This window comes from Mus musculus, chromosome 11 (genome assembly GCF_000001635.26).
Source record: "Mus musculus strain C57BL/6J chromosome 11, GRCm38.p6 C57BL/6J".
Taxonomy (NCBI): Eukaryota; Metazoa; Chordata; class Mammalia; order Rodentia; family Muridae; genus Mus; species Mus musculus.
In genome coordinates this window covers 104,862,148-104,888,458 of record NC_000077.6, presented here as the reverse complement: position 1 = coordinate 104,888,458, position 26,311 = coordinate 104,862,148, and the positions used below count along the sequence as shown (strand labels likewise).

The following is a 26,311-nucleotide window of genomic DNA, read 5'->3' as shown; positions in this document are numbered from 1 at the left end:
ATAGCAAAAACTCTTTCAAGGATAAAAGAACCTCTGGTGGAATCACCATGCCTGACCTAAAGCTTTACTACAGAGCAATTGTGATAAAAAACGGCATGGTACTGGTATAGTGACAGAAAAGTAGACCAATGGAATAGAATTGAAGACCCAGAAAAGAACCCACACACCTATGGTCACTTGATCTTTGACAAGGGAGCTAAAACCATCCAGTGGAAAAAAGACAGCATTTTCAACAAATGGTGCTGGCTCAACTGGTGGTTAACATGTAGAAGAATGTGAATTGATTGATCCATTCCTATCTCCTTGTACTAATGTCAAATCTAAGTGGATCAAGGAGCTCCACATAAAACCAGAGACACTGAAACTTATAGAGGAGAAAGTGGGGAAAAGCCTCGAAGATATTGGCACAGGGTAAAAATTCCTGAATAGAACAGCAATGGCTTGTGCTGTAAGATTGAGAATTGACAAATGGGACCTCATGAAACTACACAGCTTCTGTAAGGCAAAAGACACCGTCAATAAGACGAAAAGGCCACCAACAGATTGGGAAAGGATCTTTACCTATCCTAAATCATATAGAGGACTAATATCCAATATATATAAAGAACTCAAAAAGGTGGACTCCAGAAAATCAAATAACCCCATTAAAAATTGGGCTCAGAGCTAAACAAAGAATTCTCACATGAGGAATACCGAATGGCTGAGAAGCACCTGAAAAAATGTTCAGCATCCTTAATCATCAGGGAAATTCAAATCAAAACAACCCTGAGATTTTATCTCACACCAGTCAGAATGGGTAAGATCAAAAATTCAGGTGACAGCTGATGTTGGCGAGGATGTGGAGAAAGAGGAACACTCATCCACTGTTGGTGGGATTGCAAGCTTGTACAACCACTCTGGAAATCAGTCTGGCAGTTTCTCAGAAAATTGGACATGGTACTACCGGAGGATCCCGCAATACCTCTCCTGGGCATATATCCAGAAGATGTTCCAACTAGTAAGAAAGAAACATGCTCCACTATGTTTATAGCAGCCTTATTTATAATAGCCACAAGCTGGAAAGAACCCAGATGCCCCTCAACAGAGGAATGGATACAAAAAATGTGGTACATTTACACAATGGAGAACTACTCAGCTATTAAAAAGAATGAATTTATGAAATTCCTAGACAAATGGTTGGACCTAGAAGGCATTATCCTGAGTGAGGTAACCCAATCACAAAAGAACTCAAATGATATGTACTCACTGATAAGTGGATATTAGCCCAGAAACTTAGAATACCCAAGATATAAGTTACAATTTGCAAAACACATGAATCTCAAGAAGATCGAAAACCAAAGTGTGGATACTTTGCCCCTTATAATTGGGAACAAAAGACCCATGGAAGGAGTTACAGAGACAGTTTGGAACTGAGACAAAAGGATGGACCATTTAGAGACTGCCATATCCAGGGACCCATCCCATAATCAGCCTCCAAACGCTGATACCATTGCATATACTAGCAAGATTGTGATGATAGGTCCCTGATATAGCTGACTCTAGTGAGACTATGCCGGGGCCTAGCAAACACAGAAGTGGATGCTCACAGTCAACTACTGGATGGATCTCAGGGCCCCCAATGGAGGAGCTAGAGAAAATGCCCAAGGAGCTAAAGGGATCTGCAACCCTATAGGTGGAACAACATTATGAACTAACCAGTACCCCAGAGCTCTTGACTCTAGCTACGTATGTATCAAAACATGGCCTAGTCGGCCATCACTGGAAAGAGAGTCCCATTGGACTTGCAAACTTTATATGCCCCAGTACAGGGGAACGCCAGGAAAAAAAATGGGAGTGGGTGGGTAGGGGGTGGGGGGGAGAGTATGGGGGACTTTTGGGATAGCATTGGAAATGTAAATGAGGAAAATACCTAATTAAAAAATTAAAAAATAATATATATTAAGTATTAATGTACTATGATAAATATAGTGATGAATTAAAAATCAGATAATAACACACACACACACACAAAGAAGGCGGAGCAGTTTTGACAGAGCCCATAAAGCCTAGTATATTTGCCATGTGGCATTTTGCAAAAAAATATTTGCTTGCTTCCTGGCATGGAATACAAAGAACTTTTACAAACAGTGAGAAAAATAGATGGCAACTAGGAAAGTACAAGGCAAAAGTCACAAGATGGGCACTTTGCAAAGGATGAAACAATTGTTGATAAATATATGAAAGTTCCCATGAAGACAACAGTTTTTAATTCCTTGGATTAGCAGGTATTTGACAGTCTGAGGCCCAGGGAAGTACAGGGATCAGAATCCTCCTGCAGCAGCTGTGAGTCTCATAAGCATTCTGGGTTCTCTCTCTTCCTTTAGGTGCATGGCAGGATCCCCCAACCAGACTCAGTTACATTTCCCAAGGACATTTCTGCCCTAGAATATTTCTTTCCCTGTTTGACAGTCTAACATCTTAAAGACAATAAAAGAACATAAGGAAGAGCAGTGAGATGACTCAGGGTAAAGCCATTGGCTATTAAAATTGATGACTTGAGTTCATTCTTCAGTGAGCACACCATGGAAGGAGAAATGTGATAAAAAAAAAAGTGATTAAAAAAAAAAGTTTCCAAAGGAACATAAGGAAAATTCTGTAAGTAATGTGTTTAGTACCTTTGACCATGGATGGCCATGCTACTCTGGGTGAAATGTGTACATTAAATGCACATGAGTTTCTGGCTATCAAACTAGTAGTAGCAAAATAGGAATAAAAGCACAGGATCCCTCAATCACAACAACAACAAAAAAATAGGAAAACTACTTAAGAAATAACGATATAAGTATGAGGTTAAAGAAACCTTGGAATTATAAGTGAAGTATATACATACTCAGTATTTAGAATTTTAAAGAGGTGTCCACTAGAAAAATATACAGATTTATTTATTATCTATCGATCGATCTATCTATCTATCTATCTATTTTTATGTATATGAGTGGTTTTGCCTGCATGCATGTCTGTGTACCAAGTGTGGCCAGCAGAAGCAAGAAGAAGGTATCAGATCATCTGGGACCAGATTTATAGATGGTTATGAACCAGGTGGGTGCTGGGAATTGAGCCTTGGTCCTCAGCAAGAGCAGCAAATGCTGCCTCCCAGTGAGCCATCTCTCTACCTCCCACGCCACCCCTGCCCCAGACAATATTTTAGAAGCCAGTTTGCCTTCTTTCCTTCTCAGAAGTGCAAGTCACCAAAGTGGTGAAGATTCAAACAAGACTACTATTCCTCTTTATTATAAGGAGCCTTTCAACAGAAAAGCACCATGTTTATCTAAAGAATTGAGGAAGAGTTAAATGGCACAGCTGGGCTTGCTTATACAGCATATTTGGGCCATCTGATCTTAATGTCTCCGTGGCCATCAGAACAAAGGTAGTAAAGTCCTTGTAAGTGAACTTTTACCTAAGTACCTCTGATGGCTACAGCCAGGCTTACCATCAACAGGGAGAGTCTTCAACAGTTCTATGAATTCCTTCTCTGTGAGGTTCAATCCCAGGCTGTCTAGAATATCTTTGATGTCGTTGACATTTTCTTCTTCTCCTTAAAAACAGAGAAAAGGCGACAGATTCATATGTTATTCTGAGACTAGATGATATTTTAAAATAATTATTTGCGGGGCTAGAGAGATGGCTCAGCACGTGCCGCTCTTTTTGGAGGACCTTAGTTCGATGCCCAGCACCCACATGGAAGACCACAAACAGTTTTGAACTTAAGTTATAGAGTATTTGATGCCCTCTTCTGACTATTATGGGCACCAGGCATACATGTGGTATACTGACATATATGCAGGCAAAACACCCATCCACATGAAATAAAACTAAAATATAAATGAATAAACATGTTGTGGATAGCCCTGGTGCTGTTTGTATTTTGATGCTAATTCAACTCTTCCAAGAGGGGCTACCTGGGATGAGGAGTGAACCATGCACTCAGGACTTCATGTGACCCTTTTAATGATCAAAGAAAACAATCACTGGGCGAGTAGGCGGGACTTCCAGGTTGGAGGAAGGAAGAGAAAGAGACTAGAGAGGGATATGGGCTTTTGGACAGGGACAGGGAGAGGACAAGATGTAACTATAAGTGGTCCCCAGTTTTGATGGCGAATCTGCCAGGATTCACCACCGGAGGATTTAGATTTTATATGGCTTATAAGATTAGGATTCTAGTTTTTGCACACAGTGATTGGATTACCACTAATTCAAGAACAGTTAGAAGAATTAACCTTAAAGTATGTATAATTCAAACTATATAATTAGATGGAAGCAAAAGTAGAGGAGAATAGAGAAATCAAGATAGTTATTCAGATAAAAGTGACAGCCTTGGATTTAGAAAAATCATGTCTCACCTATGATAGTGTTTACTTCCTTCATCACGTCATGGAAATTAACTTTCCCGTTACCTGTAAGAACAGATATTGGGACATAAACCTTGTCAAAGAGAAAAATATGCAAATAAAATTTACTTGACCCATGAAAATTATCCCTATTATGTTTGAAAAATCATCTTTCAATTTTAATGACCAGCTCTTAGGAAATCTTGACGTATTAGTAAAAGGCACCCTGTTCCCATGTTTTAACCAGGAGGTGACTTTAAGTGTGTCAATGTTATAATAATAACTTGTTTTGTGTGCTTTTCTAATTATTACCATGCTCTACTATTAAAATATTAATTACAAAGAACACATGAACTAAAATGCCAATTAAAATAGAAATATTTTTAGATGAAACTGAGTCTGTGCAGCTGACAAAATCTGTAAATATTCCGATGGGATGGTAAAGGAGGCACATACATGCTGCACTGCTGTGCACGAGACCCTTGCAAGCCCAAGCCAGACCAAGCCACTGAGGCAACCTGAAGTCAGTCCATTTCCACTGCACGTTTGCAAGCCTAGATTTGACGATGCGACTTTCTGCTTATGTGTTCTTTACTTGGAGGCCTCACTGGAGAGGATGCTCACCCTTCCTGGAAGTCTCTTTACTGTGGGACCTCCAGCTGACCTTCATCCGTTGGCTTCTGCTGGGTGTTTTGAGCACCTAATTTGATGGTTTGTCTGTCTGTCTATCTCTTTTTTTTTTCTTTTGCTTTAGATTGTAATATACGTAATAAATTCTAATAATCAAATCCCAAACAGAAATTTGTGCTTGAAAATTAAAATACCAATCTTAAGGAAACTCAACAAGGTACAGAAGAAAAGTTCAATAAACCATTTTGCAAGCGGTGCTCTACAGAAGGCAAAGTCGGCCACTAAAGCTCACCGTCATCTCGTAGGTTTGCTTCTAGAACATCAAGCTCCTTTTCAGTAAGTTTGATCCCCACGTTTTCCAGGGCAGCATTTATTTTATTTTGTTTAATTTTTCCTCCTTAGAAAGAGAGATACATTAAAAAGAGAGATGCTTTAAGTATTAGAAATATATTAGCTGCATTATATTAAAATACAATGCTTTTCTAGATACTAATACTATTTTTAAATATGAATGAACCTTTAGAACTCTGCATTAAATAACTTTACATTTGTAAAACTCATATAATAGTTTATAAAGTTGTGATGGAAGACAATGAAATACCTAGCAGAGGGACTTTGAAACACACAGCGTTTGCTTCTACAGATTATGTAAAAATTTCGATAGACCTGATTTATCCATATTTGAAGATAGTTTTTGAGTAGAGATTCTTAAAAATAGAAAAAAAATATATTAGTTTAAAAATACATACCTGTCTCTGAGATGACATCAGAGATTCATGTTCTGAAGCTGAACATGAATTGGGGATGGGTGTGTATAGAGAAGAAAATGAAAATTGATAATTGTAAACCAAGGGGGCCAAAAGAGAAGATAGATGTTGGCTAGCATGGGACCCATGGGATGAGAGAGATGCCAGGGAAGTAACCAGTAAGGCTCCTGGCTACCAGTGCTTCATTTAAAAACTTTCATGGACATTGGTGTTTTGCTCACATGTATGTCTGTGTGAGATTTCAGATACCCTGGAACTGGACAGTTGTGAGCTACCATGTGGGTGCTGGGAATTGAACCTGGGTTCTCTGAAAGAGCAACCAGAACTACTGAGCCATCTCTTCAGCCCCAAAGTGGTTTATTTTTTCTAACAGTAATATTCAATTTACTTAGTGATAATATGTTCAAATTTAAAAATGGGAAGCATGAATTGTCACACTAAGTTTTACGAGAAATATTCTGGCTGTCTTCCTCCAAAAGGCCTGAGAATGCCAGGAAGCATCCTTTTTTTTTTTTTTAGCTGGGAAGCATCCTTCCTGCATCCTCCCAGCAGGGGTCAAATATAGAGCTTCTAGCTCTTTAATTATCCCTCTTTTTTTTTTTTTTGAAGAAATTACTGGGAAACTCAGAGGAAAAGAAATCCTTAGTTATAACCTTATGAATTTGTCCAGTTTTCCTTAGCTGAATGTCACTAGAGATATGTTCTAGCTAAACAAACCATAATGAAAGAATGGACCTCATTCTACCAAGGTCATCGGGTAAAGACACATGCCACCCATTCTGATGGCATGAGTTCAACTACTAGGACCCACGTGGGGATGGGGAAAACCAAGTCCTACACGTTGTCCTCTGACCTCCTCATACACACCATGCCCCCACACACAAAATAAGATCCTTTAAGAGGAAAATAATGCTTAATATCCCTGACAATGGGTGTGATTAATTTGGGGTCATCTGCACTTCTCCAGCTGATCAGGAATTCTTGTTATTGTTGTCATCATTTTATATATCTATCTACAATGCAAATGAAAATTTGACAATTTATTTTTAAAAGAAACACAAGAGATTGTGAGACTTTTCACAAATATAAAAACAAGTCACTCATTGTCGAGGTAAAGGGCATTTGTAATAAAGAAGGTAAATTCAGAAAGTATGAGGTGAGAACTCGAAAACACAAGCTAGACTTCAATTCTCAGTGCGCTTGCCACTCACCTTTGAAAGACTTTACCCCACTCAGCAATCTCTTCTTATAGATCTTCCCAGATTCTATAATGAAAAACGTGGTTAATGCCAAACAAAATGTGAGACAGGTGCTCATGAAACATACATTTCTTCCTTCCTTCCTTCCTTCCTTCCTTCCTTCCTTCCTTCCTTTCTTATTATAATCATTTTTATTAATTTTTCAGAGTCATGGTCACTGTAGCAACATAGGCTGGCCTTGAACTTCTTGCACCTCCTGAGTGCTGGTGTTAGAGACCTGGACAAACACACACACTCAGCTATACACATTTCTTACTTCAGGAAGAATGTCTTATTATTTGTTTTTATACCCCAATAAAGCCTGAAGAATTTAGAAATGAGAACTATCAGTTTCACAGACGATGCAGTTTCACACCTGAGATAATCTTTATTTCTTTACTTTAGGATGCCATACACAAATGCATGTGTCTTTATCTCATCCACCTGTCTTGAGCTTACACATGCATGGGCATAGTGTTGGCTACTTCAACCTAGGCAGCCTATCAGCAGGCTTGTCCTTGAAGAAAATGGACTCACCTACCCTCAGCGGCCTTCGGCAGCCTGTAGCTCATGAGCTCTCAGCAAAGTAGCTGCCAGCATCTGCGTCAGTTTTAATAGGCTCAACCACGCAGATGCTCACTCAGTCTTTTTTGACTTTTCCCACCTGATTAAAAAAATTCCTTCTATCGGCCCCTTCCTTTTGTTTTTCTTACTAGACTAGTGTTGCACCTGTCATTCTATGTTCAACAAAACTTTAGACAATATTTTAAATACTATGTATGTGTGTGTATATATATATATATATATATATATATATATAAAGAAACCTTCCCAGAGTCCTATAAAACTAAGCTCCCACCTACAGCTCACCATCAACAGGCAGTTCGGTGATCAGATCCACCCTCTCTTTATCTGTCAGTTCAAGGCCCATTTCTTCCACTATATCCGGGAGAGCCCGCATGTCAACCTTTGGCCCTTTGAAAAATGCAAAGTATTATCATCCCAAATGTTAGAGAATAATTATTTCAAGAAGCAACATAATATTAGAGAAGGTTTTTTTTTTTTAAATCTGAGGGAAATTAAAAAAAAACAGTAAAATACATGTACACAGAATCAAGAGGGATCAAGTACCATATTTACTGGCTTACATAGAAATGCCAGAATGTATTTTATGATCTGAGGATGAGTCAAAGGAGAGGGAAATAAATTTTATCTTAATGACTTCTAATAAAGCTATCAGAATCAGTTACTTGATGTACTCTGGTTTGGGTGTTTATTAATAATACTTCAGTAAATGATACTGCCAGAATAAATGCTCTAGAAAGCTGACAATGTTAATGTTCTACACATTTAGCCAGCAAAAGGGTAAACTGTAGGGCAAAAGCTCACATTTTATCAAAATTAAAACAAAACAGATCAGGGATAGAATAGTAGAACAAGGAATTCCAGTACTGTATAAAGCCCGAGGTTTGGTTCTCTCACCTGTAAATGTGTTTAATCCCTTAAACAATTTCTTCAATGCAACTCTTCCATGCACTATAAGAAATTCAAGTAAAGAAATATATCACGTCTCAAAAATAGCAAGAGGAAAATATTCTAACAACATATTCAGTAATCTCTGCAGCTTTATCTTCTTCATCAGGATGAACCAGAATGAAGAAACAAACTGCTAAAAATTTAACAATTTCTGCCATGTGACCATCATTTTGTTCTACAGTATCTTGGACTTTCCACATTCAAGGGGCAAAACTCAGATGCATTTATGCTAAATAACTTTTATTTCGATCAGACCAGAGAGAGAGAGAGAGGGAGAGGGAGAGGAGAGAGGGAGAGGAGAGAGGGAGAGGAGAGAGGGAGAGGAGAGAGGGAGAGGAGAGAGGGAGAGGAGAGAGGGAGAGGAGAGAGGGAGAGGAGAGAGGGAGAGGAGAGAGAGAGGAGAGAGGAGAGAGGAGTTATTGCTTTTTGAGTAGTTAATAAAAGGACAATAGCTTATTCCATGGCAGTAGTATCAGTTGTATAAAAGGAATCATGTATCTCCAACAAACATTTGAAAATGTTTCGAAAGTAATACCTCAGCAGTAAATTAGTAAGGCTCAGCAAGAAATAGATGCACAAATATACAAGATTACTGTAAGTAATCCATGAAGATTTTGATGAAAATATGTAATTTGACTTGATCTTATCTTTGAAAAAGTAAATATGTGTCTACCCTAAAACCCAGTTACTCTAGAAGGTAAACTTCTAAGTATGTATCTATGGAAATTCTTTGACATCTGCATCACGAGGCAGACTCCTGGAAGGAATCATTGTAACAGTGAGAACTAGAGACAATGGAAATATCCACTAAATAGAAAAATTATAAGTAGATTGTAGCATATTCATGTAGTAAAATATTATATAGCAATAATAAAGTATTACTTTTGTGGCATTTGGGGGCATTGGGATTCATTATTGAAGTAAGTTCCAGAAAATTTGTGAGACATTGTAAGATAAGATTTTAATAAAACTTACAAACAGGTAAGTGCATATCTATTTTGAAATATTGTTAAGAAACACACACTTATCTGAAACATGTGCTTTCAAAACAAGGGGCCTAGAAATGCAAAATTTAGCATAGCAGTTTACTGGCAAAGGCATGAGAGGGAAGAAGATCCCATATAACACAGGAAGCACTGTTCATAAGCAATGCTTAAGTTGCATGAAGTAATTGTGGCTCTTATTTTCAAATACTTCATAATACATGTTATATAAGGCATATTTTACATTTCCAAATATCATATTTAAAGTAATATATTCAGTATCAACTGTATTCAGACTATGTGATGTTTCCTTAGCATAAAACTCCTGCCAACCATTGGTAGAACATTTGGCCAGGACTTAAGTGTTCCTGGCCAAAATCAGTTGGCAAAAGTACGACATTGTCGGGTAAGATTATTTTAGTTACTTTTATCCCATCCCAAATATGTCTTTTTATTGTCTCACTTTTTATATCTTAAGGAATCTGGATGATTTGAACAAAGTGGAAAAAAAGTTTAGATAAATCCGGAATTGTAATTTTTTTTTCATATTTGAATTTTTTCATTTAAGCATTTTCCACTATTTAGTACATAGTAAATATATCCATAAAACACAAGTAATACTATTAGAATAAACAGGTACATTTACAGAAATGTACCTGAGAATAATACATATTCTCGTGAAGGCCACAGTTGTCAGTGACATGGATAAAATGACACGGCACGTGACCACAGGGGTCCTGTTAGCCAGAGTTCCCCCAGTCTCACATGCTTCTGTTTTACTCATTTGTGCTGAAATTCCTCTGTGATTTGATACAGTTAAGAGTAACCATCGTCCAGGCCGAGGCAGCTGGAGCCCAAGAGCACAATGCTTCAACCAGGATGCTCCGAACAGAGTAATGGGTCAATAATGCTGGGGATAATCCTCCAGGGTCCTTGTCCTATGCCAGGCTTTGCCAGGGCTTCATGGCAATGGAATGTGCCCAACCTATCATGCTCTCCTGATTCTTGCTTTGTCTCCTCGAGTAGTGGCAATGTCTGGATTAAGTGGGGATTAGTGATTGTGAAAATGGTCATTTCAGTGGATGGCTGGGGCACTTAAATCCCTCCTACCCTTACCCTTAGCATTCATTGCTTCTCACTGTTATTTTCCATGCGATTTATCTTTAACGTTTTAATTGTACTGTGACTCTCAGATGTTGTCTACATTTTTCCTTTCCTCCAGCTCTTTCCATTCCAGTAGAATATCCGAATAAACTCAGTTTACCAGTCAAGTGGAAAGAACTGTATCATGAACGAAAAAACACGAGGTCATCACTTCCCTTTATATCTAAAAGTTTCCAGCTGCACCTGATGGACATTTAGGGGTGAACATTGACTACCTGACTATGTGCACAAATTCTAGACTTTCTGAGCGACTTCTGAACATCCTAGATGCTCACCATCGGCAGCCAGGTTCTGCTTCAGATCCTTGATTTCTTCATTTGTGAGCTTCCACCCCATGTTTTGCAAAACCGTATTGAGTTCATTGATATTAGCAGTCCCACCTAGGAAAAATCAAGAGGAGCTAGTAAAATCTGATGAATTCTAATTCCCAAGTTCTTCATTTCCATTAAGGTCTCCAGTTTTAATGAGACTATTTAGGCCACAAAAGGTCAATAATGAGCTTAAAAATGGGATCTATTTCCTAAGTTTGAAGTGTGGTGCCATGTTTACAGGCCTCCATGGAACAGCATGAAGTCTCTTCTATTAAACACTGTCAAGGTGAACTTATAGTCCATGGCTTAATTCCTTTTCTCTCTTCCTGTCAGTAGGGATTGAACTCAAGCCCTTACTCACAGCAGCCGAGAACTCTACCACTGATCTACAAGACCAGCCCCACTATTAATTTTCAAATAGGCAGTCACCAGTTTGATTTCTATAAATAAAGATGCCAACTTTTCCTTAATAAGCAGTTCTGAGTTGTTTATAAGTTTATCCGATTATCTCAACTTCTACCTAAATTATTCCCTTTGCTTCCCATTCTTACACAACTTTCTTTTTCAACAAACATGAATGTAATAAAGAAGTAAAAAAATCCAACATGTAAACATTTTTTTTGTAACAAAGGAAGACAAATTAAAACATAGGTAAGTTGATGGGTCTCTTCCATTTTTTTCTATGCACTTCACTTACGATTGAAAGATTTCAAACCATCCATTATCCTGTTCTTGTGGACTTTGTCTTTAGCTACAAGAAACATAAATCAGGTCACACTTAAATGAATCATGTAGAGAGTCACTAAGGCAGCAAAAGTCATAATTTAAGGTAAAAAAAATGAGTAAATTGTGGGGCATCCGTTCTCCCCTTCTACCATGTGGGTACTGGGTAAAGAACTCAGTTCATTAAGCTTGGTGGCAAGCACTCTACCCTCTAAACCATCTTGATGCCCCCCCCCCATCTTCTTTTTTTGAGACAACATTGCTGAACCTGAAGCTTGCCATTGGCTAGCCAGTAAGCTGCTTGCCCCATCTCAGCTCTCCCTGTGGTATTAACGCTTTAGCACACACTGACATGCCCTGCTATTTATGTGAGTACTAGCGATTTGAACTCAGGTGCTCATACTAACACAGTCCTAGTCACTTTTCCATTGCTGTGACAAAACACTATAACCAAGGTAACTTATAAAAGACATCATTTAATTTGGGGCTCACAATTTTAGACAGAGTTCATGGCCATCATGGGAAGGAGCATGGCGGCAGGCAGGCAGGCATGGCACTGAAGCAGTAGTTTAGAGCTCACATCTTAAGACACAACCATGAAGCAGAGTGAGATAACTGGCAATTAACCCCTAGTGACATACCCCCTCCATCAAAGCCACACCCCACAATCCTTCTTAAAAAGTTCCACCAACTAGGGAACAATTATTCAAATATAAGCTTATGAGGGCCATTCTCTTTTTAATCACCACACATGGCAAGTGTTTTACATATCTCTCCAGATCATGGATATAATTATTTTAAAGATGAAATTGTATTATTCATTTCTTTAAAATTATTGACAATTTTTATCCTCTATGGTGATGCTTATTTTTAGTTGAGTCTTTTTTAAAATACCTTTTTTTTTAATTTTTAAAAAGTTATGTTATATGCATGGGTGTTTTGACAGCATGCATGCCTGTGCACCACATGTATGCCTAGTGCCCACAGAGGCCAGAAGAGAATATCAGATACTCTGAAACTGGAGTTACAGATGGATATAAGCTGCCATATAGGTGGTGGGTATCAAACTCAAGTCCCCAAAAGAACAGCCAGTGCTCTTAACTGCAGTCCCAAAATTTACTTATTTTTATTTTATTTTATGTGTGTAAATGTTTTGCCTGAGTGTATGTATGTGTATCTGATGTCCAGGGAGGTGGGGAGAGAGCACTGGATTCCTTAATGTGTGATTATGAGATGCCATGTGTGTGTTAGGAACCAAACCCATGTCTTCTACAAGAATAATAACTGCTCTTAATCACTGAGCCACCACCCTAGGCCCTTCCCAACCTTTTAACTTTTAAAAGATATTTTCTCTCCTCCTTCATTGTCAGCCTTCTGGTGCTCTTGTAGGTCTTAAACTGTTTCGTATTAACAAGTAACTGTCATCTATCTATCTATCTATCTATCTATCTATCTATCTATCTATCTACCTTATCTGTCTATAATCTATCTGCTTACTTATCACACACACATACACAGACATGCACACAGACACACACACACACACACACACACACACACACACACACACATATATATATATATACACACACATTTCTATTGGCATGAGATAATTAATCTGAATAAAATTTGAAAGTATTTTTGATACATTTTAGAAAATTCTTATACACATTCTCAGAAGCAGTGAGAATGTACATTATAATCAAGACCTTCGCATTTTAAACACTTACAAGTGATGGGTAGATGTTCTAGCAGCTCTTTGTTTTCCTTTACTGTGAGAGTGATCCCCATCTCATTCAGAACATTTCCCATGTCGCTGACATCAATGTCTCCCCCTTGAACATCATAGAAACAGGCATAGGTCAATGTGGAGAAATCCCTCCGCCCTCCAAACATATATTAAAGTCTCTTCAGCTACAACAGCTATATTAATGCACACAAAGATTCCAGATGATCACAATTCTCACTAACTGCAACATAAATATAATCTTTCACTATTATCAATATGATAATGGGCATAAAAATGCAGTTTACTGGAGGTAAATTAGTATAATGTGGTAAAAACTGCATTAATTTTATCAGAATACCATGTCTCTTCTAATTTTCAGTAAGAAAAATAATTTTATTTTTATGAAAATCTGTTTTTAATTTTGTGTGCTAATTTAGATTTTGAAATTAGCGATACTTTATCAGAAATTTATACTGAACTAGTGCTAAAATGCAAATATTCTAAGCTATAATTGCAGGTAGTTTATCAACATAGAATAAAAAGAATACAGTAGAAAAACTAATATAAAAGTATAGTATAAATATATAATTTGATATAAAAGTGACTTTAGATTTATAGAGACCAACCTGTAATAGCTTCTACTGTTTCTAGCACTTGACCAAGATGAATCTTTCCATCAGCTGCAAGAAAAATCATAATTAGCACAAGAGATTAAAAGTTAAGAATTGATGCCTATCAGCTTAATCTGAATCAATCAAAATTTCATCTATAATAAGGATAAGAATCGAATCTATGTTTGGTGGAGGATTGGCAAAGAAAATGTTTTATAAGTTTTATGTTCACAGAAATGTCAGAATAATAGACTAATAATGTTGGAAGGCGATCTGGAAACCCCTATTTCTAGTGCAAACTCCAGGGTTTTTTTTTCAGGATTTATGTTGTAATAAAATTTTCATTATTTTTGTGTGTGTGTGTGTATGTATGAGAGAGAGAGAGAGAAACAGACAGAGAGAGACACAGAGAGAGACAGAGTCAGACAGACAGACAGACAGACAGACAGAAAGAAAGAATCAGAGAGAGAGAGACAGAGACAGAGATTTTCTATGTGTAGCCTGGCTTCTCTCACTTGCAATTTTTCTGCCTTGGCCTCAGAGTGCAACTACATCAGCGACTCATTCTTAGGTACATTTACCTTTATTGTTATTTTACCTGATAACTTAGAATGACTGATGATATGTGTTATAGTTTGTTAATTTGTGTTGGTTTAAATTGTAAATTTAAGCTAAGAAGAAAGTCACGTTTCAGATTTACTGCTCTGCCATTTGATATTCTGAAATTCTTCGTAAGTTTATCCTTGAATTCATGTTCTCTAATTGAGGTTTGGTAGGAAAATAGAACAAAGCTTGTCTTAGGTAGGTTCTCCCAAGGACATATTCTGGCAACTACTCCAACATTGTTGAGCCTCAGACCGCCTTTTTACCTCCTTGACTTCATAGCCCCTCCTACCAGAGATTATCAGTCTTTCTTAGTAATAAAATGGTGCCATGACTCTCTAGCACTAATTCCTTTTTTCTCAAAGATAATAGAAACATTTATCCAGAGTTTATAAATATACTATATTGCATACCCTATATACATAAAACCAATACAAATAAATCCTTTACTCCAAAGACTCAACAGGAAGGTTGAATGCATGAGCTATAGATCCTGTTCCTTGGGCCTTCATAAAATATGTGATTATGAATTACAATACTATAGAAAATGGCAATCAAAGACAAGATGCCCAGTAAGTAGAGCTTGAGGGCTATGAGGTTGGAATTGGGTAATGACAGAGAAGTTGAGGTCATAGAAAGAAGGACCCTGAAATGTGCACTCTTTAAACCAACTTCCCTACTGCAGAATTTGAGACATGCCTGGCTGTGGCTCATTACAGACTTCTTCAAGAATGTCTCAGTTAGTGAGATGGGGAGATGACTCAGTCAACAAATGCTGCGCAAGCACGAGGACCTCAGTTCAGATCCCCAACACCCATGTAAGAAGCCAAGAGCCGTGCGTGGTGGCGCATGCCTTTAATCCCAGCACTCAGGAGGCGGAGGCGGAGGCGGAGGCGGAGGCGGAGGCGGAGGCGGAGGCGGAGGCGGAGGCGGAGGCGGAGGCGGAGGCGGAGGCGGAGGCGGAGGCGGATTTCTGAGTTCGAGGCCAGCCTGGTCTACAAAGTGAGTTTCAGACAGCCAGGGCTACACAGAGAAACCCTGTCTCAAAAAAACCAAAAAAAAAAAAAAACCAAAAAAAAAAAAAAAAAAAAAAAAAAAAAAAAAAAAAGAAGAAGCCAAGCATGCCAGGTGCTGTAGTCCTACCACTGGGGAGGTAGAGACAGGAAGATCCCTGCAGCCCTCCTGGCTAGCCAGTCTGGCTCTATTTTGGTGAGTTGTTGGCCAGTGAGAAACTGCATCTTACAAGGTGGAGAAGTCACACACACACACATACACAAACACACACACATAAACACAGGCACACCTACAAACATCCCTAGATACACACATATATATCTACCTATACACCTACACACACACACCTACACATACACCCCTACACATATCCCCACACACATACACCTACACACACACCCCTGAACACATATCTCCTACATACATCTCTATACACACACCCCTCTACATACACCCTTACATATACACCTAGACATAGAATCCAAATTCTCTTGGATTCTACAGTTAGACTGTAAATGCCTACAAGGCTATCCAGGACTGTTATCTCTGGACCGGAATGGCTGAGGGAGGAAGATGTTAAGTTCAAGGCCAGCTTGGGCTACATAGTGTCACTTCATTTCAGGACAAAAGAAGAATGTCTTCTGTGCACACTGCTGAAGCAGCTCTCTGCATTCTCTGAGTGTCTGGTTCTGAGCGCGGTCCAGATTTTCATGTTCAGACTCTGTTGAATTTTTCTTTAAACATTCTAATGTACATTGTTCTTAAATTGAGACTGGTTTCCCCCTACCTTTGAAAATTATTTTTATGTGTAAAATATAAGTAGTTAATATGTATTCCCTCTCACAAGCTCAGAATGTCAGTTCTTGACTAAAACCCACTGTGATGTACAACACTCACCAGTGAGTGGTAGATGTTCTGTCAGACTTTCATGTTCTTTATCTGTGAGTTCAATGCCTAGACTTTCCAGAATAGTGTCTAGGTTACTGACTTTAACCACTCCTCCTTGAAAAAGAAACAAGAAGAGTTATGAAGAAACTAGCTAATGCTTCCAAAATATGCATATATCTAGGCCTAAATTTTTAATCTTATATTTCAGCACAACAAATGTATAACGCATAATTTATTTGTATTAGTGAACAATCATTGAAAGTTAGCTCAGCCAATCAGCTATAGTCAAGCCAATCATTTACAACAGAAATATTCCAAGATTGAAGCATTGCTTAGGATTGTGATTTGTGTACTTCGAGTTATATGGCTTTTAAAATGTCCTGTCCAATAAGGTAAGCGCATGTCAAAGATCGAGTTGTCTCCATGGGGCATAGAAGGAAAATGTAGGGTAAGCCTTCCTACAAAACAAAGCCATGGCAGCAAGTGAGAGTGATGGCTCCAGTTCCTGCTAGTCAATCCTGCTTCGCTGGTACAGTTCAAGATGTATTAAAAATTATAATCACCCTCTCCACCTGAATATCACTGACAATACCCTCATCATCCAAAATTCTTCAAGAAACACTGCTAACTGACATTATTCAGGAATCTGGACTGTTGGGGGACTGGCTGCCACCTGGAAGAGACTGTCATCACACAACACAAGGCAAAATTTGACAGTATTTCTCTTTCCTTTCTTTTCTTTGTGATCATTTGTGTTGAGGAAAGGAGTGGGAAGGCACCTTAGCCACAATCCACACTTTCTTCTTCATCCTTTGTTAACTGGCTTTAGGAGAATGATATAATATTAAAAAAATGAAGATTTTTTTGATTTGTGAAATAAAATAAAATAAAATAAATAATCCTTCCAAATTGCTGTTGAATGAATTCTCAGAGAAATGAATAATATTTTCTATATGGTATTTGGTGTGTCTTTAGATTTTTTTAATGATTATTTGAGGGCGTGAATTAAAAAGACTCAACAACGGACATCTTGGGATGATATAATATGGATGACTATATCTAAGTACTGAGTGTAGGAAATGGGAAATCTAAATATAGAGACATAGGCACAATTAAAACCCACTGTTAGGAATGCGTGTGCTGACTTCTTAGCAGATTTTTCTGCCATTCACACTTCTTACAAACCTTTCATCGCCTTCACTTCTTCCAACATTCTCTTCTCATACACCATTCCAGGTTCTACAAGAAAAGAGTGCAATTTATCCCCCAAGAAAAAGAAAGTTACCCAGTTGTTGGGCAAGTGGCTAGTTTCAGTAAGTGAGATTTGTAAAGTGTTTTTAGAGAAATCTTCCCTAACATCCTATGAAATAAAATAATTTTTAAAAGGTATATTTTCTTAGTGACAAAAATATGTATGTGGAGAGAGTTACTTAGAAACCATCTCCATTTCCTTCTGTTTTCTCTCCCTCACCCTTCTCTCCTTAACAGAACCTTAACACAACTTATTCTCCTCAGTTTTCCTTTTTTCCCCTCATGCACTTAGGGCTCAGTAGCATGTGTGAACCATGCTGCCCCAATTACATCAACTCTGATGGCAGAATTATTGAAGAGCTTGGTGAGTCTTAGATTAAAATTCTACAGCAGGGAATGTGTTTTTTTTTTCTATTCATTTTCAGCACTTTGTAGAAGAATCAGTAGAAGAGATAAGTTCAGGAAACTATCCACGACCCCTGGGAATCCAGTCCCTTCAATAAGGCATTTGCTTAACTCACCATGGATAGGGAGGACATCCCATAGTGCCTCCTCTTCTTGTTCAGTGAATTCAATCCCCATGTCTCTCAGAACTGTTAGTACATCATTGGCATCAATATTCTTTCCTTTTGAAAAATAGCAACATGGATATCTGGTCATTTGGAGAACAATCTATTTGTGTCCAGTCATAAACACCTTAACTGCTCTATCTCATCTTCAGCTGCAACAGTAAACTGGAAAAAAAAATCAAATCCCCTTCTACTAAAAAGAATTATCAGGGGGAATATTTATTCTCTTAGTGATAAGTTTGTGTGAGACTGATACAACTGAGCAGTACTTTTGGTTAAGAGTTCTTAGCAATTTAGAATGAGAGATTTATAATTCTGGAAGGAGAATCAATAGGGAGATTCTTAATTATGTTTTCCTTGTGTTCACAATAGCAGTGATACATGGATCCTCCAAAAAGTTTTAGCTTATTATTTACTATGCCCATCAAAACAAGGGTTATTTAAATCCTTTAGAAGGAAATATTACTGATGTATGAAAGGTAGTTCCTTCACATTTCTTTCCCAAAATAAAACATCTAGTTTTTATTATTACATCTAAGACAAAGCCCCAAATAAAAAAAAATTTTGAGCATCTACTTGTTAAGCAGTCATAATACAAAATATTCCAATTGTATAATTTGAAAAATTATTTTAAATATTAACACACGTCAAACTGGATGCTCACCGGTAAAATCTTCTATTGCATCTAGTAAGTTTTTAAATTCAACCTTCTGATTATCTGTTAAGAAAACATATATTAAATCTGGGCACAAGTGGCACACACCTTTAAACATATTGACACTAAACTACAAAATAGAAATAAGTTAACATCTATAGACTCTATAATTTTATCCTGTTTTTTTCTATGTTCTGAGTTAGAAACGCCATATCATGATTATCAGGGCATGACCTATTATGGGTTAGGAAATTTTGCTTGAAATAGTCAGGAGTCAGTTACAATATTAAATTACCTTCTCCCATAGTGTCTGCTTGAAATCTATTTATTCTGTAGTCTGTTAATATCATGAATAAGCACTAGGAGTAACAAGTTGCATGTGTTATAATAATAGTATTTTAATTTGGATTTTAAAAGAATATCCATATGTAATGAGTTGATATTTTCTGTCTCTATCTTCTTACTCTTTTGTCATATAAAAGTAAATTATGATTAATATATTTTATAAAGTAAATATTTATTTGCAAAACCAGTTTAAAAATAATTGTAAGGGAGGCATGTTACATAGCTAAAATTCGCTCAGAAAGTTAAGGCAGTTTAGAATCTCAGAGGTTTCTCTTTTATTACTTAAAAAATGACTAGGAAGTATTTTCTGTTGTTCACTCTAAAATATAATTTTCTGTTTTTCTGATTGCAAGTAAATATGTTTAAATGTATGTTTCATGTAATTGAGAAGCTGATAATTTAGACTGCTAACTCAAATATACCCATAATAATCTGAGTTTTTGCTCAGCATCCTATTGACAGCTGAAAGCAACCAGAGAGTATCAATTGTCCACAGTGTCACTAAATTTCCCCAGAGGAGAAATTTTGTTTCTTGTTTTCTCCTTTAAAAGTAAATAGATTATCATCATTTTTTGAAAGACTTACATATAAATAATTCACATATTACTTAGCTGGATTTTAGGGTATGTGAATTATACTTTAAAAAGTTGCATGATTTTTGTGTGTGCAGATCATGATCACCTGAAACCTCACATGCATTAGTCTGTAGCTACCACTTCACCCTGCTTCTACTGTTACCAGTTCTACACGGTGCACATTAACTGAAAAATACAAAAACGTGTGCTTTCATATGCAGCTGCTTTAACGTATTCCCTAATCAATGTCTTCGATCTATTGCACTTCAGCATGAGTTCAACTTTAACTGTGTTTCAGGATTCTTAAAGAGGGTGATGGAGAATATGGCCAAAGGATCATGGGGTTTGGGCTGGGAAGTGGGACCTTACACATTCCAGATGTTACAGCCTGAATGTTTGAAGGGCCTCGATGCCAAGCGATCACATGGCTGTGGTAGTTGTCTCTTTTGTTACTATTCTGCAGCTTTGAGATGGCATTTTCTGTTCTTAGCCTTAACTTCCATCCTCATTTTCTTAGGCTATCTTCCCCCCAGATGCTTGTCTTTCTATGATTTTCTTCCTAGTCTTGGTAATATTCACCTTTTAAACATTACTTTTGATCTAAAATTAGAGGAGTTGCTGGCCTATATCAATAAAATAAGAAGAAAATACTGCTTTTATTCTGCATCCAATGTCTGTTTTTATAAGTGCTGTCATCTTAATGAAAGGATTCTTTTCCAGAGTTCACTATATCTACATGCACACATCCTCAAATGTGTCTGACTGGAACAATTAGATGTACATACTCACCATCAATAGGCACTTTCTCCATAAAAGTGTCTATCTCCTCTTCTGTGAATTGCATGTCCATGCTTTGCAAAACCGTGTCTATGTTAGCAACATCCACCAGCCCACCTTTGGAAAAAAGAAAGGAATCTCAAAAGGATGGAATAACCTCAAAATCTGACACAGGCTATGCATGACCGTCAGTTCAAAGCCCAGTAGACTATAGTTAGTTGTACTAAGACTGCCAATAAAATGGGTTCTTAAAACTTTCCTGGGAGCTTTTCTAGGGCATGACATCAGTTGATATAGCTAACTCCCAAAGCTTGTGCTCTAAGTCCTACACTACTTGCAGAAATAAGAAAATGAAAGTCACATAAATGTGGGCAACAAGAGGATTAAATCTTGCTTCTAATCCAGAAAAAAACATATGGCCCTTTCTTCAGAGTTATCTCCAAATAGTTTACCTAAGACTTTTGAACCATTCTTCTGATATTTTGTCAAATTAGAAAATATTAACAGGCATGCAAAATCTTCATGATGATATGATAGGCATCTCTATGTCACCCAATCAGCTCTAGGAATAAACAGTTACAGACACCACAGGAAGAGTCTCCTCATTATTTTCTCACCCTCTTTCCTAGGAAGAATCCACTATCATAAATGTAGTGCTTAAATTCTTGGGGGTATTTCATGCATGGGTGAGGAATGGCTTGTACAGTTTTAAAGCTTACACGAACACATCACAAGCTCAGCCTGCCACTTCCACTTGCATTATTTTTATAGTTTCGTGTGTGCTCATATCCAAATGCAGATCTCTTCACTCGTGTTACTTCCTATTCCTCTGTGATAACAATGCACCATGACATGTTGAACCATTCTCCTATAGATGGATATTTACGTCGCTCCCAAGTTCTTGTTATAAGAAACAGCATTGATTGTGATAACACTGTATGTGTGTGCATGTGCAAGGCCCAATTGATTGTGATAACACTGTATGTGTGTGCATGTGCGAAGCCCAATGACCCAAGAAACAAGTTTCCCCTCCCTCCCCAATGTGCACATTTCAGTAGACTAGCTGGAGAAAAATATGCATGTATTTAATGTTCTGTAATTTTACCTAGTCTCCTTTGAAAGTGATGAGCCAATTCATACCCCAGCAAGGCATGGAGGTTCCATTGTTTGCCATGGCTGAACAGATTGGTACTGTTTGATTTTTTTATACTTTTTGTCGAACCTGACAACATGTGTGATAGTTTGCTGCTTTTTAATTTAGATTTTCATAACTGTTGATGGCATAAAGTGTCCTTTACAATACTGACTGATTGTCAAATTTCTACTACTGCATTTTCCCAGTTTAATATTGATGTTTGATTTGTTCTTGCTGATTTGTGTTTCCTATATTCAACACACTCTCCTTCATACGTTTAAAAATAACCAATGTATCCAAACTATGAAAACCCCTTTACTTGTTTTTAGATCTTTGAGGCTTCTCCATGCTGATTCCCACAGTGGTTACACCAGTTTGCTGTCCCACCAGCAGTGAGCGAGGGCTCATGGCCCCACATGCTCATCAGTGATGGTGTTGGCTGTTTCTGACTGTGGTGAGGTGAAGGTTGTTTTAATTAGCCCTTTTTAAGAGTATGTCTTTGGCATTTTCATTTCTTGTATTGAGAACTCTCTGATCAGATCCATAGCCCATTTTTCAACCAGGTGGTTTCTTCCCTTGATTCTTTGTATTTTGAGCTCTTTAGATATTCTAAGTATTATACTGGCACCCATACAACAGCTGTCTAATTAGACTTAAGACTTAATAAATAGAAAGGAAATATGCCTGGTGCTAGGAAACTAAACTACTTGGACTAGTGAGGTCATGCATCTTAGAAGGGAGACTACCACCACCATAACTTTGCTAGACCAGCACATTAGCTAACTGCGTTCTAAACTTATCCTTTTAAATACAGATAAGCATAGCTCTTAGCCATTGCCAAAGAAGCTTCTTTTTATAGAATGCAGAGGGCATTCCAGAAAAACAACAGGTGCAGAAAAAAATCCTATGATGCCCAATCCCAGTGCACAGTGGTTTGAATCTGCTTGACCCATGGGAAGTGGCACTATTGGGGTGTGGCCTTATAGGAGGAAGTGTAGACTTTTCATAGGAAGTGTGTCATTGTGAGGGTGGGTGTTGAGGCCTTATGCTTAAGCTCTACCCAGTTGGAAGAGACCTTCTTCCTAATTGACTGCAGAACAGTGTCTTCTCTTGGTTGCTTTCAGATCAAGGTGTAGAACTCTCAGCTCCTTCTCCATCACCATGTCTGCCTGCCTGTTGCCATGCGTCCCACCATGGTAATAATAGACTGAAACTCTGAAACTCTGGCAGCCCCGATTAAATGTTTGTCTTTATATGAGTTGCCTTGGGTTCATTGTATATTTTGGATATTAGTCCACTATCGGATGTAGGCTTGGTGAAGATCTTTTCCCAATCTGTAAGGTTGCCTGAAGATCATTCTTAAGGTGTTTTGGTGAAGAATGTGGCTGCTTTTTGTACTTTTCTGGAGAGTCTTCCTGAGACTAAGGGGAAGAGATTCAGATTGGTTGCATTCAGGGAGGAGTTTTTTGTTTTTGGGGTTTTTTTTGGGGGGGGGGTTGTTTGTTTGTTTGTTTGTTTTTTGCCTAGCATAAACTTTGTCCTCTGGTTTACTTTCATAAAGAGCATTTTGGTCAAGCATAGCAAGCTGAGAAAGGGGAAAATGTATGGGTCATATATTAAAGAAGAAACAGGAAGTGGAATGGAGCTGAATCCTGTGTTCAAGGAGATGAATGGTTAAAGGAATGATGCCCTCAGAGCTTATTGTTTATGTGTTTGCACTTGAACAAGGGATAGTTATATCTAGGCATTATGATGACCTATTCGTTGCTTTCCTTTGGACATAGGAGATATGATCATGTGTCACATTGAAAAGGGATGAGTTGTGATGGCTATTGTTGGTGGTCGACCTGCCCATATCTGAGTTCAAGGTAAATCTACAGAACAAGTTCCAGGACAGTCAAGCTTAGGCAGGGAAGTATTTGGAAAACATAAAGCTGGTGATAATGTAATGGAACAAGGGGGCCATGTTCCAGCCCCAGCAAGCAGTAGAACATGGAAGCTTCTGCCATGTGGCTCTGGCTTTAGAGTCAATAATAGAAGGAACTACTGGGACAATTGATGCTGATTAGCTGGAGCTGAGAAATTAGCGGTGATTAAGAAGAGTCCAGCATCACTGAGGTAAAATATTCTGTGAAGTATTTTCTGAATGCACAAAAAGCTGTGTTCCAGAGATATCCAAGGTTGTACCTCATGCTGCAACTGAACTTGGTAATGTATAAGAATCATCTAGGTGGTACTAGTTTTGTAGACATGAAGGGTTCATGAAGAACAGTTGAAGCTTGGCATTCTGAGAGGCCAGGAAAGGCCATTAGTAAAGGTACAGCCTCAGTTATAGTTGACAGACCAAGACTGAATGTGTCACGCAAAGAAGTTGAGGCTTAACACCACGAAGAGAACTTATGAGAGCCTATTTGTGAAGTATAGTTGCATTGGAAGACCCAGCATATTGGAGATGCCAGTACCATCGGTTGACCAAGAACAAGCAGCAGCAATGGAGTGCAGTCAACCAAAGCTAGAATGCTACAGAGGGCAAAGCTGGAGAAGTGACCCTTTGGAGGAGCACAGAAGATCATGTGTGGATCCCATACATTAGAACAAGAAGCTGTAAGATTGAAGTTCCCTTGGGTACCCCAAGATGTTAGAGATGCCAGAGGCATGGAATGCCTGCTTAGAAAAGCTCTTAATGGAGTTGAGCCAGACCAAGAAAAAGAAATGTGTTGCAGTCAACAAAGATGAAAGGAGTTGGAGATCTGAAGAGTGCTTTTGACACCAGACATGGAGATTCAGAGTTTAGAGTTTATCAACCTGGTTTTTGGTCTTGCTTTTTTGGTCCAGTATTTCCTCATTATAACATTTTGGAATAGTAATATATATCTGCAGGAAGCGGTGCCACCACAGGCCCTGTGAAACCCACTTGCTGCCTTGCCTGAGCATGCGCAGTGAGGCTGCATGCGTGGGCTGCATGCCTGGACTGTTCCTCGTGATCGGGACCTGTCAGTCTATCTGTGAATGACCTGAGCTCGTGCCTGGAGCGTGTGTGAATTCTGATTGGATGAGGTGGGGTGGAGCTAGAAGGAGGTGAGTTGGCGAGAGTAGAGGAGTAGTTTTAGCCCTAGCCATGAGTAGTAGAGTAAGAGAAGCTGTTGTAATAGGAGTAGTTTAGCCCTTGCCCTAAGAAGAAGCTGCTGGGGAAGAGAGCTGTAAAAGAAAAAGCCTGAAGTAAAGTTGCTGCGTGAACCCAACTTGGTGTCTGAATCGTTCTTGTTGCTGCGGGCCGGAGACTGTGGAGACCGGAGACCAGGACATATATATATCTGTGTTGTTGAAAGTATATGATCTGCTTATTTATTTTGATTTTATGGGGATTATAGTTAAGAGATTGAGTGAACCTCAAAACAGACTTTGAATCTTGGACTTTTAACATTGTTGAGACTGCAAGACACGATGGACTTTTGAAGCTAGACTAAATGTATTTTGCATTATGCTATGGCTAGGTATGCCCCACCCCCATAAACTCATTAGTTAGAACAAGCCTTTGTGGGACACGGAGTGGAATGGGGTGGTTTGAATATGTCCGGTCCATGGGAAGTGGTCCTATTAGGAGGTCTGGCCTTGTTAGGGGAAGCGTGTCACTGTAGGGATGAGCTTTGAGGTCCTATGTTTTAGCTCTAGTCAATTTGGAAGAGACTCTCTTCTTAGCTGCCTGCAGAAGAGAGTTTTCTCCTGGTTGCCTTTAGACAGATCAAGACGTAGAACTCTCTGATCCTCCAGCACCATGTCTGCTCGCATGTTGCCATGCTTCCTACTGTGATGATAATGAACTGAACCTCTGAAACTGTAAGCGAGCCCCAATTAAACGTTGTCCTTTATAAGAGTTGCCTTGGTCATGGTATCTCTTTACAGCAATGGAAACCCTAACTAAGACACAGTGGATCTACCTACTACCCAGCTCCTTCATCTAAAAGTCAAAGAACACTCAGAAGATGGAGTAGAAGAGCTAGCCATGAGCAGATCTCATCAACTAAGAATAAAGCTAGAGTTTGATAGCTTTGAGACTGAAGGCAGGAGGAGATCAAACTCTGGAGTAGCTTATCTTTTATTTGCTGTTTCATGGGCTTAGAACACTGATGTTGTTCAGGAGTATACTGGATACCCACAATAAAATCCCTGTAGCAAGGATATTAACACTCAGGAAGACCTGGTACCAGTTTTAGTGCTGCAGTGGCTCTCCAGATTCCCAATGCACTCAGGAGACATCTGTGGGGAGCCGCCCTCACATTCGCCGTTACAAGATGGCGCTGACATCCTGTGTTCTAAGTGGTAAACAAATAATCTGCGCATGTGCCAAGGGTAGTTCTTCACTCCATGTGCTCTGCCTTCCCCGTGACAACTCGGCCGATGGGCTGCAGCCAATCAAAGAGTAATACATCCTAGGCGGAG

General features: G+C 38.5%; 1 protein-coding gene across 1 annotated transcript in view; it reads right to left on the bottom strand.

Moving 5' to 3' along the window:
- The window catches only part of Gm11639 (predicted gene 11639), a 227,902-nt gene that overhangs the window by 120,652 nt on the left and 80,939 nt on the right, over positions 1–26,311 (bottom strand). Inside the window, exons 32-46 of the mRNA XM_017314877.1 lie at positions 20,749–20,853; positions 19,049–19,102; positions 18,337–18,441; positions 17,750–17,803; positions 16,574–16,678; positions 14,075–14,128; positions 13,450–13,554; positions 11,694–11,747; positions 10,961–11,065; positions 8,485–8,538; positions 7,873–7,977; positions 6,976–7,029; positions 5,290–5,394; positions 4,380–4,433; positions 3,470–3,574 (exon numbers count right to left, since the gene is read on the bottom strand). Coding sequence (XP_017170366.1) covers positions 3,470–3,574; positions 4,380–4,433; positions 5,290–5,394; positions 6,976–7,029; positions 7,873–7,977; positions 8,485–8,538; positions 10,961–11,065; positions 11,694–11,747; positions 13,450–13,554; positions 14,075–14,128; positions 16,574–16,678; positions 17,750–17,803; positions 18,337–18,441; positions 19,049–19,102; positions 20,749–20,853 — 1,218 coding nt within the window. The remainder of the gene's footprint in view (positions 1–3,469; positions 3,575–4,379; positions 4,434–5,289; positions 5,395–6,975; positions 7,030–7,872; positions 7,978–8,484; positions 8,539–10,960; positions 11,066–11,693; positions 11,748–13,449; positions 13,555–14,074; positions 14,129–16,573; positions 16,679–17,749; positions 17,804–18,336; positions 18,442–19,048; positions 19,103–20,748; positions 20,854–26,311) is intronic.